Source organism: Delphinus delphis, chromosome X (assembly GCF_949987515.2).
Source record: "Delphinus delphis chromosome X, mDelDel1.2, whole genome shotgun sequence".
Classification (NCBI taxonomy): Eukaryota; Metazoa; Chordata; class Mammalia; order Artiodactyla; family Delphinidae; genus Delphinus; species Delphinus delphis.
Genome location: NC_082704.1, coordinates 119010258 through 119027251, shown reverse-complemented (window position 1 = coordinate 119027251; position 16994 = coordinate 119010258). Strand labels below are relative to the sequence as shown.

At 48.3% G+C, this 16994-nt stretch overlaps 1 protein-coding gene across 3 annotated transcripts in view; it reads left to right on the top strand.

Annotated features, from left to right (window-relative positions):
* The window catches only part of CLCN4 (chloride voltage-gated channel 4), a 73515-nt gene extending 57581 nt beyond the window's left edge, over nt 1–15934 (top strand). For all 3 annotated transcript variants that reach the window (XM_060002228.1, XM_060002226.1, XM_060002227.1), the window contains exons 9-12: nt 378–564; nt 1079–1477; nt 8128–8344; nt 15393–15934. In XM_060002228.1, coding sequence (XP_059858211.1) covers nt 378–564; nt 1079–1477; nt 8128–8344; nt 15393–15483 — 894 coding nt within the window. In that variant the 3' untranslated portion in view covers nt 15484–15934. The remainder of the gene's footprint in view (nt 1–377; nt 565–1078; nt 1478–8127; nt 8345–15392) is intronic.
* Nucleotides 15935–16994: the final 1060 nt, after the last annotated feature.

Here is a 16994-nt window from a genome sequence, read left to right as displayed (position 1 = left end):
TTAAAAGCTAATCTGAATGGCACGTGAGGGGAGAGAGAAAGTGGTGAGTATCTCAAGTGACAGATGTGCAGTTTGAATGTTATTTGCAGTGGGGCTTATCATTCTTTTATCCACAGCAGACAAACTAGGCCAGCTTTTGAAGGCGAGGAAATGAAAGTGTAAAATTGCATTTTCTCCAGGTCACAGTAGATACGACCAAGCAGGTGAAATCACTGGTCCCATGGTTTCCCAGGTGACCCATGTTTTGAAGCGTTGCCCCTCCTTTGAAGACCGAAGCAAAATGCAAGCTCGTCGAGGGGGGCCTGAGTTTCCCGGCGGCGGGGCGGCGGGAACGGGGCCCCCTTCCCTCATGCTTCTTTCCCCTGCGCTCCCCACAGATCCCGTCCGGTCTCTTCATCCCCAGCATGGCTGTGGGGGCCATGGCAGGCAGGATGGTGGGAATTGGCGTGGAGCAACTGGCTTACCATCACCACGACTGGATCATCTTTAGGAATTGGTGCAGGCCCGGAGCAGACTGCGTCACCCCAGGGCTCTATGCCATGGTGGGAGCTGCCGCCTGCCTAGGTACCGTGTGTGTGTGTGTGTGTGTGTGTGTGTGTGTGTGTGTGTGTGTGTGTGAGTAGCAGAGGGCTTTTCTCTGCTCAGTCATCCAGGGACCCAGGCTGATGGGGTCTCCACCATCTTGCAGCTGTACCATCTACAATAGTGGATAGTCTGTGCAATTTTCCAGCTCGAGGGGTTCTGGTAGAGAGCGATGCTTGCTGAGTCAGAAACCTGCAAAGCCCAAGTAGGCTCCACTCACCAAAAAGCAAGGCGTGTGGTCCTGGGTGAATAGACAACTTGCTGTCCCTCATGGGAGAAGAGCCCCTCAGGGAGATGTGACTTACGGCTCCTGATGCAAGGCTGTGTTTACCGAGTCTGGCCTCTGGCCCAGAGGTCCGAGCCTGGGCGCCGTGTTGGACTGTCTCAGTAGAACAGGTGCCGGGAGGGTAGAGCCGGCTTCTCGGTTTCCACAGTTCATGTCTTCTTGTGGGTGTGGAGTCGAGTCCTGCAATTTCATTCCTCCCTTTGGTTGCAGGTGGAGTTACCAGGATGACGGTGTCATTGGTGGTTATCATGTTTGAATTGACGGGTGGTCTCGAGTACATCGTGCCCCTGATGGCAGCAGCCGTGACCAGCAAGTGGGTGGCTGATGCCTTTGGGAAGGAAGGCATCTACGAGGCCCACATCCACTTAAATGGGTACCCGTTCCTGGACGTGAAGGACGAGTTCACCCACCGCACGCTGGCCACCGACGTCATGCGGCCAAGGCGGGGGGAGCCGCCGCTGTCCGTGCTCACCCAGGGCAGCATGACCGTCGAGGACGTGGAGACGCTCATCAAGGAGACCGACTACAACGGCTTCCCCGTGGTCGTCTCCAGGGACTCGGAGCGCCTCATCGGGTTCGCCCAGAGGAGGGAGCTGATTCCTGCCATAAGTGAGTAAAGCAGGGAGGCTCACGTTTCACGGAGACGAATAGCAGCTCTGTGCCCCGACATTCTCAAAGAGGTTCGACAGAGTGCACGAGGGTCGGAGGGCTTCAGCCCAGGGTCTCTCACGCTTTAATGCTTATTCCGTTTCACCTGGGCGTCTGGCCAGACTGCCGTAGGTCTGGGGTGGGACCCGAGACTCTGCATTTCTCCCGAGCTCCCTCTCAATGCTGCTGCTGCTGCCCCCAAGTCACACCGTGAGGGACAGTGTCTTGTCGGAGGCATTCTTGGCTGGACACCGAGCACCACATTTGCAAGCAGCCCCCTGGGCCGCTCCCGCTAGGACACACGCGCTCCGCCTTTTAGGGACTTGCTGGGCGAAGCTCAGCAGGAAGCGGTGGGAGAGCTTGGGCTGGCCGGGCCAGCTGCTCGCAGAGACAGACTTCCAGGCAGGCTGACCGGCTCAGATGCTGAGCCCTTTGCCTCAGACGCCTCCCTCGGCGCCGCTCAAGCCCGTCACTTCGCCACGATGTCCGGTGCCATCAGTTAGAGACCCACGTGGGTGCAGTCAGTTCCGTGGGATGCTTTTCCTCCTCGTGCGCTAACTGGATCAGCTGGGCTGAGGGGCAGGCTGTTGAGTTGGGAGAGCAGAGAGGGGATGATGCCCAGCTGGTTGTTCCCGACACGGGCGGCTCAGAGCAGCCCGGGGCTCCCGATGGCCCAGGGATGAGCGCCTTGGAAGGGGAGCGGGACGTGGGAGGATTCCACAGGCAGAGGCCCGGTGTGAGTCTTTGGAGGCCCAGGAGGGAGGGGCAGCAGGCCTTAGCGGGGCTCCCCCAGGGTGTTCCCTCCGGACTTCCTGATGCAGCGGGGGCAGGGAGCCGCAGAGCGCATCCGCGGCGCATGGTAAACACTAATGCGCGCCGGCTCAGCACCCCTGCATCTCACGGTACACCGGGGCCCACGACATGGCTCACGTGTGCCCTTGATGACTGTACTTCCACGACATTTGTGAAGTTTGCCAGGGGGACTTTTTCAGGTATGATGGTAGAACGCCCCACCGGGAACACACCTTAGCTTATCCCTGCCCTTTGTTAACTATTTCTTAGGCTCTCCCTTTGAATTTCTAAAACCTCTTCGCTATGTTAAGTAGCTTGTAAAATGTTTTTAAAGTATCTTCATCAAAGGCTTTATAAAAATAAGTTTCAATGAGCTATATAGCCTCTAATTTTAGCTTGTTGCTCAAACATATTTCCCTCCCCCAAAGCAACAGTTGATTTTATGTTTTAGACATGAAAGTACATTTGTGCTTCAAGTGCTCCATGATGCTTCTCTTTATTATACGTCCTGTTGCTTAACAGGTAGGTGCCTTTAGGCATGACCATTGCCTTATAAATAATGAGATTTTTTTTTTTAAAAAGCTGTATAGTACGGTTGGGTTTGTTTTAAATTAATGTAATCAGCAGGCTTTAAAAATTTATTCAATCCTTAAAATCTTTTAAGCAAAGGTTGAAATTTAAACACTCTAGTAATAAATGTCACGGAATCCATTACCTATTGTGTAGCTCCAGGCACACCTGCTAAGAGAGAGCTTACTAATTTTGCTGAAACCCATTACTGTAATCAAGTGGGAAACAGTAATTGTCATCAGCCGGTTAGAGAAGAAATTTAAGCTTGCCAACCCAGTGCCCTCCTAGAAGCTATGTTTGGAATGTCTGAAGAGGCAACACGGGGTGTAAATAATACCTTTATGCTTTCCATCAGACCGATAAGAGTGTGGAAGCTGCCATTTACATGGTTTGCAGGAAAGCAAGGAGTGTTTGGCTGTGAGCAGTTTGAAAAGCTGTTTTCCTGCTCCGTGGATATAGAAAAGTCCTGTACTCCGGTGGAGAAATTCATTACCTGTATTTGCAGACTTAGACGCCCTTTTGCGAATATAGAAATAGGACGTAAGCATTTAGCTAGTAACGATCCCATGCCAATTTCCCTTTCAGGGGACTGAGGAGCAGAGATTTTACATAGATCCAAGATAAGAAAAAAGTAGTAAATGAGGCAAAGATTTTTTTCTCACGTGTCATGTTTAAAAAGGTATCAGTTGCTCCCGTGAAGCTGAACATGTCTTCCTTTCAGTCTCTCTCTGGAATGCCAGACCATAGCTGTTGTCTTTGCTGGAGAGCCATTAGTCACAGCACCTTGGAAACGTGGCCCTTTCACCGTCACGTACTCACACGTAGGGCCATATGTGGCCCTTGTTCAAGTTCCTGGTAGATGGGACTTTACCTCTTGGTGCTCTCTGCAAACACGAGGCTCTTTCTGTGCTCAGCAGGCTCAGGCTCCTCTAGTCTTGAGTTCCACAGTTAAGTGAGGCTGGATCCAGAAAGGACTCCGTGGGAAGCCGCAAAGATGATTAAAGGGATGGAAAGTTAGAGTCATGGGCCAGAGTTAAGGGAACTCTCATTTTTTTCACCTGGTGGATGATTTGATGGTGATTCTCCAGCATGTGGAAGAGGCCCACTTGCAGAAAGGGATCCATGTCCAGAACTGAACAACAAGATGCGTGTCAGATCTGTTGGACGGGTTCTTTAGGGATAAAAAGGTTTCTTCCTGGGAGAGCTGTTTGTTAATGATGGGGATAGGCCGTGGAGAACAGTGGTGGCATCTGCTTCTTTCTGCTGGGGATGAAAAAATACATGCAGAGGGACTTCTGCATGCCTTATAAACTGTAACTTGTCAGAAAATCATCTGCCTTTTCTTCTAAATAGTTTTTACTTTTTTACCACATCACCTTTGTACTGACCACCACTATAGTTGCTTCTAATTTTCCATTTTAACCTTTCTTGTCAATTATGTCTGTTTTATGGAAGCATGTTTTTAACCTTTGATGTCTGGCATCTGCCTAAACTTTTTTAAAATTAAAAAAGATTTTTTTTATTTTGACTTTTTTACTGAAGTAGAGTGGATTTACAATGTTGTGTTAATTTCTGCTGTACAGCAAAGTGATTCAGTTATGCCTATAGATATATTCATACTTTTTTATATTCTTTTCCGTTATGGTTTATCACAGGATATTGAACATAGTTCCCTGTGCTATACAGTAGGACCGTGTTGTTTATCTATGGAAGCATTTTTTTCTTATTTTTTTTTTTTAATTAATTTATTTTTGGCTGTGTTGGGTCTTCGTTGCTGCACGCGGGCTTTCTCTGGTTGCAATGAGAGGGGGCTACTCTTTGTTGCGGTGCGCTGGCTTCTCATTGAGGTGGTTTCTCTCGTTGTGGAGCACGGGCTCTAGGCACGCAGGCTCAGTAGTTGTGGCACGTGGGCTCAGTAGTTGTGGCTCGCGGGCTCTAGAGCGCAGGCTCAGCTGTGTGGTGCACGGGCTCAGTTGCTCCACGGCATGTGGGATGTTCCCGGACCAGGGCTCGAACCCGTGTACCCTGCATTGGCAGGTAGATTCTTAACCAGTGCGCCACCAGGGAAGTCCCTATGGAAGCATTTTTAACGAACAGGATGATAGCGTATTACCTCCCTAAAAACATGATTAGAGTTTCTCAACCTTAAAGCCATTAACATTGGGGCTGGATCATTCTTTGTTGATAGAGGCTGTCGTGTGCACTGTGGGATCATCTCTGGTCTCTACCCACTAGAGGCCAGTAGCAACCCCATCCCCCCAGTTATGAGACCCCAAAATGTCTCCGGATATTGCCAAATGTCCCCTGAGGGTGGAGGCAGAATTACTCCCAGTTGAGAACCATTGCTCTAAAGCCATTGTAATCACTTACTGGATATGTGATTATTTCCAGTCTTTTAAAATTTCTTGGCCTATCATAGTTTGTGGAATTCACTTTATCAACACTTTCCTCATTACCCTCCCTGCACCTGGCATTATGATCTTACTGCTGCTAGCAAGTGGAATGTCAGGTTGAATGACCTTAACAGGCGCTCGTAAAAGGTGCATCATTTTTCAGGAGCCGCAGCCACTGATAGTAGTTGTGGTAGAATAGAACAGCAGACCACCAATACTAACAACAATTTTAAAAAGTCTAGGGGCTAACAAAAGTTTAGACGTAACAAAAACGATCTTTACAACAAAAATGAAGTTTATTACATTTTTTAAAGTAAAAGTAATACTCAGAATGTTGGGGAAATCAGAAGCAAAGGGAAAATTAACAAGGTGCCCACATTTTCAACACCGTAGAAGGTTCTGGTTAATATTTAGCGCTTTTCTTATCTTTTAGGCCTTTTACACATGTAATGTTGGGCTATCTTTTTTTTTTTTGGCTTCTTTTCTAACACAGGTTCCCATGAGTCCCTGGGGTCTGGGAGCCTATACTCTCATAGCACTGGATCATGTGCTGGGTGAGGGCTTGGTTTACCCTTTCGTACAGGAAATATTTCGTGTAGCATCCACCATGTGCTGGTGCTGTCCCGGGAGCTGGGAGCACAGCGATGACAGCAGCCAGGCTCTGCCCTCTGTGAACTTTCATGCTGGAGTTTGTTGCAGGCATTTTGGTGACAGATGATTTCTTGTCCAAAGTGGGAGTAGATGGTTCCCCCAGTAGAGAGATGAGGAGAGCTTTCTTGCTGATTCTTCCATTCACCAGCTTTTGGCTGTGCGTCGTACCTCCATGCCCAAAGTTCAATCAAGGCTTTAAGATAGGTCTTTATAATAGAGCTCCAAAGTGGCCTCACAGAGAGCCCTTCTGGAGAGAGCCACAGCTGCTACTCTTGGAGTACCAAGGAGCGCTGCTCAGGTCTCCGGCTCTGACCCCAGCTGTTGCCTTTGATTCTTGTTTGGCAGTGGATAGCTCAGGGCTTTCCTTCCTAATGCCTACTTTGTGAGATAGGTTCTGTTCTACATGACAGGCAGAGCCAAGGACACCGACGTTCAGTAGACCTACCCACTCGTTCATCCACTTGTGACTGACGCATGTGTGCACTTGGCAAATACCTGTTTTGTGCCTGCTGTATTCTCGGCATTGTGCAGGCACTGGGATTGCAGTGCTGATCAAGAATTCACGGAGCTAGGTGCTGTTCGCATCAGGGCTTCTAACTCAATCGGTAGATTCAGAGGCAATAGAAGCTTGTTATTCATTTCACCAAGTGAATTGACAGTTGGCTAGGTTGTAGTTGGTTTTATGAGGGGGCTCAGCAAATCCATGTGATCAGTTCTTGATTGGGTTTTGTGGCTTGATCCAATCCTGATGTTCAACTGGATTGTTGAAATAGATGGGATTCCTGTTGCATGGGACTTTTAGAGAATCAGTCGGTCTATGAAAATGGGCGATAAGTGTGTGTTGACTGTTTGCCGCCCACCTTAGCATTTCAGGACAGAGCCATCTCGATTTAGGAGAGAAATGCACAGTGTGTACTGTGTGGCACCTACGGCTGAAAGCATGTTGTGCATCAGTGTCATCTGGTATTTGTGGTTGAATTGTACTCCATCTGATGTAACTCGATTGAACCTGACCCACATACTGTGCAGGCATTTGCCCAGCGGGCCCTCTGTTCCCCTTTTAAACAGAGACCCTTTTTCAAACTCAGTCTGACCCCGAATGCTGCCAGTTTTCCATTAGAGTACTCTGTTGTAATAAATAGCTTTAGAGCCAGCAGTTAGAATTTTATTTTTCAAAGAACAATATAGGTGAATAGTAGTCTTTGAGAAGGCAAAAAAAAAAAAAAGTATTATAGAAAGCAGGATCCATTTTAAGGCAAGCCTTGCTGTACATTTTCCCTAACCTTTTCCCATGAAGCAAAAGAAAGATTAAAATTCCAACAGAAGGAAAATCGCCTTGGAGAAATATCTTGAGACCGATGGATTTATTTCATGTGTGACTTAAAATAGCCTAGGTTTCTAGTACCGCATAAAGCTGTATTTCTAATGAGTTCCTGTTACCCTACTTTTCTTCAGCTTTCTTTCACGTGGGCCCGCCTACAGATAGAAATAGGCTAATTGTTACCATAACAGTTTTACTATCTTTCTTTGAGAAATCCACCAAATGGCCCATATTTAAGAGAGGCGATCCAAGGGGTGGGGGGAATGCAGCTTTTCTAGGGTTATTTCTTTGGTCCCAAGGGTCATAGTTAGACTGAACTGCGTTTCTGGGCTGTGAGCCTAGGATGGTCCTCTTGGTTTCTTGTTCCTTTCAGGATTTATAATGCCATCTGGGCCAGTTATACGTTAGTTTGTTAAAAAAAAAAAAAAAAGCAAACCATGTATTAAGGTCATTGGGCAGCTAAGTGAGGTTTCTTTTCACGTCAAACCTCAGCCCCTGATGAGGTGAAGGTGTGTCAGGAAAGCAAAGGTGGCAGGCCCTGGGCCAGCTGGGTGCCCTGGCCTCCAGGCAGAAGCAGTGCATTCGCTAAAGGAAGTAGCCTGGTCAGGCCCGCATTGCAAGACTTTGGCAGTGAATGATCAGGTCACAGCAGGGGGGTCTCGCGCAGCATTAGCTTGAGAGAGAGAGATGCCAGTTTCACAGATGTTTGGCTGAAGCTCCTCGTTAAGAATGTAGAGTCTGCCTTCCGCGCCCCTCCTCTGTGGGATTCTAGGCTGCTGGGGGAGGGAAGTCGCGTGTTGCTGTGGGATGGGGTGGGATGGGGTGGGGGAAGGGACTCCGCAAGGGAGTCTCGTGAGGCTCACCGTCCTGCTCGCCCATTGCAGAGAACGCCAGACAGAGGCAGGAGGGCATCGTGAGCGACTCGGTCATGTACTTCACCGAGGAGCCCCCTGAGCTGCCAGCCAACAGCCCGCAGCCCCTGAAGCTGCGGCGCGTCCTGAACCTCAGCCCTTTCACCGTCACGGACCACACCCCCATGGAGACGGTGGTGGACATCTTCCGGAAGCTGGGGCTCCGCCAGTGCCTGGTGACGCGGAGCGGGTGAGTGGCGGGACCCTGGGGGGAACAAGATGAAGGGGACGCGGGCTCAGCCCTTGGGGGAGTGGCGGGGACCGGGGCAGGGGGGTGGGTGGCAGTGCTCGGAAGAGATGTCCGTAGGTGAGCCCAGGAGGAGGAGTTGCCAGCGAGCTTGGGACTCAGGCTTCCAGGTGGGGCTCCTGTCTCTGCCCTGAGGTTGAAGGTGGAGTCCGAGGGGAGAAGCCCACGGGGAGGGGCTGTGGCTCCCCCGCCACCCGCAGTGGTCCTGGCTCTGGGAGAAGGTTCGGTCTGTCCTGCTGTGACGTTGCGATGTGACGACACTTTCCTCCACATCACGGTGCTCTGCAGAAACGAGCAACAAGGATCTCAGGGCTGATGAGAAAAATAGGGTTAGGCGCACGACGCTCGAACACTTCGTCAGTGACAGATCAAAAAAAACAGAGATGGCAATCTCATAAAAGCGGTCAGACATTTACACACATTAAATGGTTGAGAAGTGTATCAAAAAGGCCGTTTATTGTCCCTTCACCTTGAGAAAGCCCCGCAGTTGGCTTGTGGAAGCGGGCATCGCGAGGGCTGCGGCTGAGTATTCCCATGCCCCTGGGTGCTCCCGGCCGGGGCATCTTTCTCTGTCCTCCTGGACTTTCCTGTGGATGAAATCACCCATAAGCAAACGTGAGGTTCACAGTATGCTCAAATTACTCCCTAATACATCGGTCGGTTCGAAACAACTTCACGTGTTCAAACGTTATCGCAGAGCCGAGAGATTTGGTGGCCCATGGCATCGTCTCCGCCGCAGCCATATTGCTTTCGCTCTGTGTTATCACGAACCAGGAAACCAGCACTGCAGAGAGCAAAGGTTCGTGATGATGTAAGAGGTGCAGTGCTCCGTGGGCTGTGCTTGGGCTCAGGGGCTCTCCCTAAATTCCAGGGCCTCAGAAACTTGGGTGGAGCGAGAGATTGGCTGGGTCCAGGTAGCGCGGAACCTAGGATTCTCTGCCCAGTTGATTCCTTTATGGGCTGGGGGCTGGGAGGTGGGGTATGGGCTGTGGAGACATCGGTGCCGGGCTTTCCTCCTGCCGCCCTGCTCATGGCTCTGCAAGGAGCTGAATTTGCATTTGACCCAGAGAAATCTCGGCCGATGGGACGAGTGTCCTTCTTAGCTCTGACTGCAGCTGGGGTGTGTCTTGCACATGGAGAGGGGCAATCAATAAGGAACAAATAAATAAGTGTTTGAGGCTAGAGGTCATTTCTGCTGGTGGTTTTTTTTTTTTTTTTTTTTTTTTGCGGTATACAGGCCTCTCACTGCTGTGACCTCTCCCGTTAGCGGAGCACAGGCTCTGGACGCACAGGCTCAGCGGCCATGGCTCACGGGCCCAGCCACTCCGCGGCATGTGGGATCTTCCCGGACCGGGGCACGAACCCGTGTCCCCTACATCGGCAGGCGGACTCTCAACCACTGCGCCACCAGGGAAGCCCTCTGCTGGTGGTTTTTAAAGGAAGTCAGTGGTTCTCAAACTTAAGCAGGCGTCAGAATCCCCCGGAGGAGTAAACCTCTAGGTTAAACCCAGAGTGCCGGGCCCCCCTGCAGCTACTGACCCCTCCGACCTGGGAGGGGGCCCGAGAATGTGTATTTCTAACCAGCTCCCGGAGATTGCTGCTGGTTGGGGTCCCCACTTTGCAAACTGCTGAAGCCCACCGATGAACCTGAATTTCCAGCGCTCGGCAGAAATACCACCGTGATCAGCCGTGTCGTCTCAAGTGTATAGCAGTTTCTCTTTTCCTTTAAAATAATAATCCAATGTCAGTTATCATTGGAATCTCCAGTTCTGGCAGGAAATGCTGCCCTCAACGCCCGCTCACACCTCACGGAGCCCCGTGAGGTTTTCCTGTGAAGATCTGGGTGTCGAAATTGGCTCCGAATGTTCTGCGAGAAAACAATCGCACCCTCTCTCTCGCTCTACGTATTTTAAACAAACACAGATGCTGATACATTAGTGCTGGCAAGAGATCCTTGTTTGCGGGGACTTTCATCTTCTCGGGCTTTGAGCCAGGGCAGGCACGGCTCAAGCCAGCTCGCGTTTTTGATGTATTCCGTCGCCATGTGCCTTCCCTGCTCTAGGCCGAGCACTTGAGCTCGTACCCTTGACTCGCGTTGTCTGCAGGATTTCTCAGGGCCTGGGCTCCCAGGTGATCCTAAAAGCAGACCAGGAGCCAGGGAAGTCTTTGTCTCCCTAAGGCCAGAGTCTAGGAAGCCTCCAGTGGCCAAGAGTGAATTTGGGATTTTCTCCACAGAGGATCTAGAAAGAAAAAGCGAGCAGGGGAGATGGTGTCAGCTTCCACCAAGCCCTGCTAGGTGGGCCTTGGGGCGTGGCCTTCTCACAGGAGCCCAGCTGCTCTAATGTGAATTATGTTCATGGTCATAGATGGACTGTTTACCATTCCACAGGTTCACTTGAACTGCTACCCAAAGGGGCTGGAAGTTTAAACACTTGATTTACATCAAGTAGCACATCTCATACCACTACCAAACCCCGCTGGATTTAATGCTGCCTCCTTTTGGGAGGATGTTCAACTTTCTTCTTTTCTGATACTTATTGTCACAGGCCAGGCACAATTTATGCCAGAACCCAAGGCAGCTCCTGAATTCATGTTTCCCCAGAGCCATTATAACCAGCTTGACTTTCAGACATAGTTACCAAGCTTTAAGACGGGGTTGTCAGGACTGCATGTGCCTGACCTTTTGCTATTATGTCCAGGATGACTGTAAGGGAACAAAACCCAGGCTTTATAGATATGGGAGGGTGTCTGTGTGTGTTAACAAGTCGTTTTTTCTCAAAGCGGCATTGGTTTCATCAGCATCTCACTGAGCGTCTATGTGAGGGGAGAACTGGAGGAAGCTCAAAAAGGCTTTAAAAAAAAAAATCAAGGAGCTTGTCATCTACCAAGGAACATGGACGTCATCCAATTTGAGTGGTGTTCCCCAGGTGTTCTGGAGGGCAGTGTCCTCAGCCAGGCTTTCAAGTAGAAAAGAAATGTCCGCAAGAACAAAAGAGCCTTTTAAGCTGAGGGAGTGTCTGCCAGTTGGTGGCCGCCAGCCACGGAACTCCTCCCACCGCGGATGAGAAGGTGCTTCACCTTTTCACGTGCTGCCACTTCTCTGATGATCGCAGCTTTCTTAGTGGTGTATTACAAGCGTAAGCTGCTTGCCTTCTAACTATTCCTTTTTGATTTTAAAGGGAGTTGAAGGACCGTTATGGACTGAACTGTGTGCCCCCCGCCCCATCCCCGAATTCATATGTTGAAGCTCCAGCCTCCAATATGACTGTCTTTGGAGATGGGGTCTTTAAGGAGATAGTTAAGGTTAAATGAGGTCATAAAAGTGGGGCCCTAATCTGGTAGGACTGGTGTCCTTAAAAGAAGAGGAGGGGCTTCCCTGGTGGTGCAGTGGTTGAGAGTCCGCCTGCCGATGCAGGGGACACGGGTTCATGCCCCGGTCTGGGAAGGTCCCACATGCCGCGGAGTGGCTGGGCCCGTGAGCCATGGCCACTGAGCCTGCGTGTCCGGAGCCTGTGCTCCGCAGCGGGAGAGGCCGCAACAGCGAGAGGCCCGCGTACCGCAAAAAAAAAAGGAAGAAAAAGAGGAGACACCAGGGATGCTTGCACAGAGAAAAAGGCCATGTGAGGACACAGCAAAAGGGTGGTGTCTGCAAGCCCAGGAGAGAGGACTCTGGAGAAACCAAACCTGCCAGCACCCTGATCTTGGCCTTCCAGCCTCCAGAACTGGGAGAACATACATTTCTGTTGTTAAGCCACCTACCTAGTGTATGGTGCCTTGTTACAGCAGACCAAGCTAACTCTGTCAGGACACAGACTCAGCTTGGCAGGTTTAGTATAATAGCATCTTGTTTTATGGGGCATCTTTGATTTTACTGTATTTTTATAAATTTTAGAAATGTGTTTGAAGTGATCTATGAGCACTGTTAAAGTCAAGTAGCTCTAAACAGCTGGAAGGAACAATTCCTGGCTCTGTCCTCCTTCACCACCCACCCCCTTTCAGGCAACCGCTTTCTTCCCCCTAAGAATTTTGTGTTCTTGAATTAATAGACTTTATTTTTCAAGCAGTTTAAGGCTTACAGCATAATTGAGCAGAATGTACAGAGTTCCCTCTCTGGTCCTCTCTCTGTTGCCCTTACTGTCAAGTCTTGCATTTGTGTGTTATATTTGTTGCCGTTGATGAGCCAGTATTGAGATGTTATTATTAACTACGATCCATTGTTTACATTAGGATTCGCTCTTGGTGTTGTACGTCCTGTGGGTTTGGACAAATGTATAATGACATGTATCCACCATTGTAGTATCATCAGGAATAGTTTCACAGCCCTTAGAGTCCTCTGTGCTCTGCCTTTTCATCCCTCCCTCCCCTCACCTCCTGGCAACCACTGATCCTCTTACTGTCTCCATCATTTTGCCTTTTCCAGAATGTCTTAGAGTTGGAATCACACAGTGTGTAGCCTTCTCAGATGGCTCCTCCACACCTTTTCCCGGCCTGATGGCTCATTTCTTTTTAGAGCCGAGTAATATTCCATTGTCTGGATGGACCAGTTTGTATATTCACTCACCTACTGAAGGACATCTTGGTTGCTTCCAAGTTTTGCCAATTATGTATGACACATACATCTTCTAAGACTAAGGACATTCTTTTACATAACCACTGAGCCATAATTACACAAAATTAATGGTAACTCAATATGTCACTCAATACCTAGTTCATATCAAATTTCAATCCAGAGTTCCTTCAAGGTTCAGACATCGCATTTGGTTGTTTTTTCTCTTTTGTTTTTTCTCTAGAACGGCTCCCTGCCTTTTTTGTTTGATATTTATGACATAGATTTTTTTTTTTTTTTAAGAATCCAGACCAGTAGTCCCACATTCTGAATTTGATTGATTGCTTCCTCATGGTTTGATTTGGTTTAAGTAGTTTCGAGTTTCGGGCAGTGTTCCAGTGTAGATGATGTCATAATGTCAGCTTTTCTGACTTTGTTGGTGATAAGCTCCATCACTGGGATGAGGTGGGGATGGCCAGAGCCCTCTGTAGTAAGGGGACATTTTTCTCTTTGTACGTAATCTGTGGAGGGATACTTTGAGACCATGTGAATTTTCTGTTTTCCAGCAACCATTTACCTGATGGTTTTGGAATCCATCGATAATTATTGGCTAAACTAATGATTACATTGGGGGTTGCAAAATGTTGATTTTCTAATTCTTTTGTGCTTGCTACATTTTTTCCCCATCTTTTTTTTTTTTTTGATTATCATGTTAGTCATGGTGCTTTCTTTCAGTGTTTTGTCATCTGTATTGTCATTATTCTTTTCGTTTAGCATGCTTTTAAAGGCCCTTTTTGCTATTTTCCTATCACCTGAAGATGTTCCTATAAGATGGAGGGGCAGAGGTAGTATCTGCTGTCTCCCCCGGTGTGATAGATGGGGAAACTAACACAAGAAATCGATCGCTTTTTCAAGGTTAAGGTCCAGTGTGGTCAGGGACAAGGAAGTGAGAATTCTAGCTGACAGTTTCACTAACCAGTGTCCCTTTCACCAGCTGTCACTGACTGGAGTACTGCTCCAGGTACTTGCGGCCCCTCTTCATGTTCACTTCCTGTTAGTAAGAGATGAGTTTCATAGTTTGGCTTCAATTAAATAAATGACAGTGTATTACAGTTGTGTTTTATGATTTTTTTGGTGTATCATCATTTTACCCAGATACAGAGTAGAAACCTGTCATTTCAATAGCCGTACAGTATTCCAGGGTGAGACTGCCGTCCTTTACTTCTCTATTCTCCTCTTCCTGGGGATGATGGAGACATGGTGAGCAGCGTTTTGCAAACTAATTTGGCAATGGAACTTCTTTTCTCTGAAGAACTTGCAAACATCCCCTTCTTTCAAACCTTTCACTTTCCCCAGGGGGCATGATTTGACCCCAGCAGGTGGTTATTTAAGTATTTAATAAAATCGAGAGTGAGGCATGATCCAGGGGCACTGTTTACGTTGTCGAGTTTGTCAGTGGTGCTCCCTGGAGTTGGGCAGTATACAGTATAGGTGTCTCTATACCAGGATCCCTGAGAAGTGGCATCGTTTTTATAAGTTGAAAACCATGGAATTATGAAAGAGCAGGTAATTTACATATATGGGCAGAGATGAAACTTTACCCTTCCAGTAAGATAGATTTAAAAATAGAACCGGGCTTCCCTGGTGGTGCAGTGGTTGAGAGTCCGCCTGCCGATGCAGGGGACGCGGGTTCGTGCCCCGGCCCGGGAGGATCCCGCGTGCCGCGGAGCGGCTGGGCCCATGAGCCATGGCCGCTGAGCCTGCGCGTGTGGAGCCTGTGCTCCACAGCGGGAGAGGCCACAGCAGTGTGAGGCCCGCGTACTGCAAAAAATTAAATAAATAAATAAAAATAGAACCAATTGTTATCTTATACTTAAAATTTCTTATGCTTAAAATGCCCCACGCTTGGAATTTCTGCGGTGTGGTCACGTTTTGACAATGGCTTCTGTAAGCCCTTTTTAATTGATTATAGTCTTGGAATTTAGGGGAGCATATTAGTCATCATAGGCTTACTGCTGTAATAAACAAGCCTGCAATCTCAGTGGCCGAACACAATAAAGGTTAATTTTTCTCCCACGTCACTCACATCCAGTGTGAGTTGCAGCAGATGTGGGCTTTGCACCACACAGCCATTCCAGAACCCAGGTCTTTGAATCTGGTGACTCCTGATTCAGTCCTCTGTGACCTCAGAGTCCTTCACTGGCTCCTCCGTCTTGGGCTGGCAGATGAGGAGAGAGGAAATGTGCAGGAGAGTCGGGAGGGGTATCTCTCACCTCCACCCACACGCCATTGGCCAGAGCTCACTCAGTTAGACCCACCCATCCGCAAGGGAGGCTGGGAAATGTCTCTCCGTGTGCCCGGGTGGAAAGGACGCTGGGGATTAGGGACAGGCATGAGTCGGTATTGCGAGGCTGACCTCTTTTCTCTATTTTGTTTCTTCTCCAGGAGACTTCTTGGCATCATCACGAAAAAGGATGTTCTGAGACATATGGCCCAGATGGCAAACCAGGACCCTGAATCCATCATGTTTAATTAGAAACAAGATGGCAGTTTCTTTGAGAAAAATACAACTGTGTCATTTGAAAAGAAATAAACAAATGATATGTCATCCTAATGAACGGTCATGCACTGGGGGCAGCGGAAACAAAAGCTTTGTTTAAAAGGAAGGGAAGAAGAATGAAACTTAGAAAAAATACATTGGCGAGTAGGCATTTTATAGCTTTAACCCCTTATGAGTTTCAAGCTGTGTTATGAGTTTAGTAACTACTGTGGGGGCCCGTGGGTGGGTGTAAATGATACGGTTTGTACAAGGACATGGAACACAATTGCTGAGTCAAGAAACATTTGCCCCCTCCTGTTGAAGGCTGGTGTTGGTGAAGCTTTGAGTCTGAAAGGCCAAGGGGTATTGGCGTGTCAGCGTCCTTATTTATTGGTTCCTGAGGTTTGGCTGTTATGTTACTGAATCAGATTAAAGATATTTGCACTTACTTTGTTGGAAAAGAAAAATTAACTGTGAACGTAGTGAAAGCTGCAAGTATGCTAGTGGGTTCACTCGTGACCAGCCGTTGCTGGCTCCTGTATTCAGCCTGTTATTTTGCTTATCCATTGCTTTCTGAACCAACATTGGGTCACCTGCCATGTTGAGTATGAAGAAATCATTTCTCTATGCAAGACCAGCTTCTTGGGACTGCGCGATGAACTGTCGAGCATTTAGTGCTGCACTGTTTCCTGCCACGAAAAGGGATTCGTGCTTATTTTGAGGGTATACATACCCCTCATTGATTTGCATCCCCATCGCATTTGCTTCATTTATTTGTTGCTGTTGCCTGTGCATTCTTAAATATTGATCAGTCTAGCGCTTTCCAAGGGCCATGTCCTATATTCTGCCAGCTTGCCGTAGTGGCTGAATTTCCAAATAGCATATACAAGAGTCAAAACAGGCTACCCAGTGTTACTACTTTTTTTTCCTCTCAGATCCTATTAAATGTGGCTGCCGAGAGGGTGAGGCAGACGAGTTCTCTGTGGGAACTCCTCCAAATGGGTTGCAAGAGAAATGCTAAGTTGATTCTAAATCTGTTCCATTCTCTTCTCTGTAGAGTGCAAAACATTCAGCTTTAAAGTGTAAGCATGTACTTTCATATTAACAATCAAAGCGCAGAAGGACAGAGTAAAATTCGAGACAGCCAATTTGAGCACTGGGTGTCTTTGAACTGAACGTTATAATACATTTATTCTTTTAGTCAGGACTTCTGTCTTGTCCGTGGGAAGGAAGTTGTGTTTCTTAGGTCCACTGGGTGATCTCTGTAAGACTGATCCCCCTTGCCCGTTCACTTTCATCTTTGTTCTTCCCTTTTCACCGAGTCAACCTCATCCTTTTCATTCTCATCATTGGATATTGATGTGTCAGGTGTGCATTTGGCTGCAAGTAATAGAAAACGGAACACACAACGAAGAGCTGCGTAAGAAACCTGGAGGTGGGCACTCAGGACTGTCTGTCTCCGTAGTATCGTCGACGACTCACAGTCTTTGGTAGTTTTTTCCTACCAT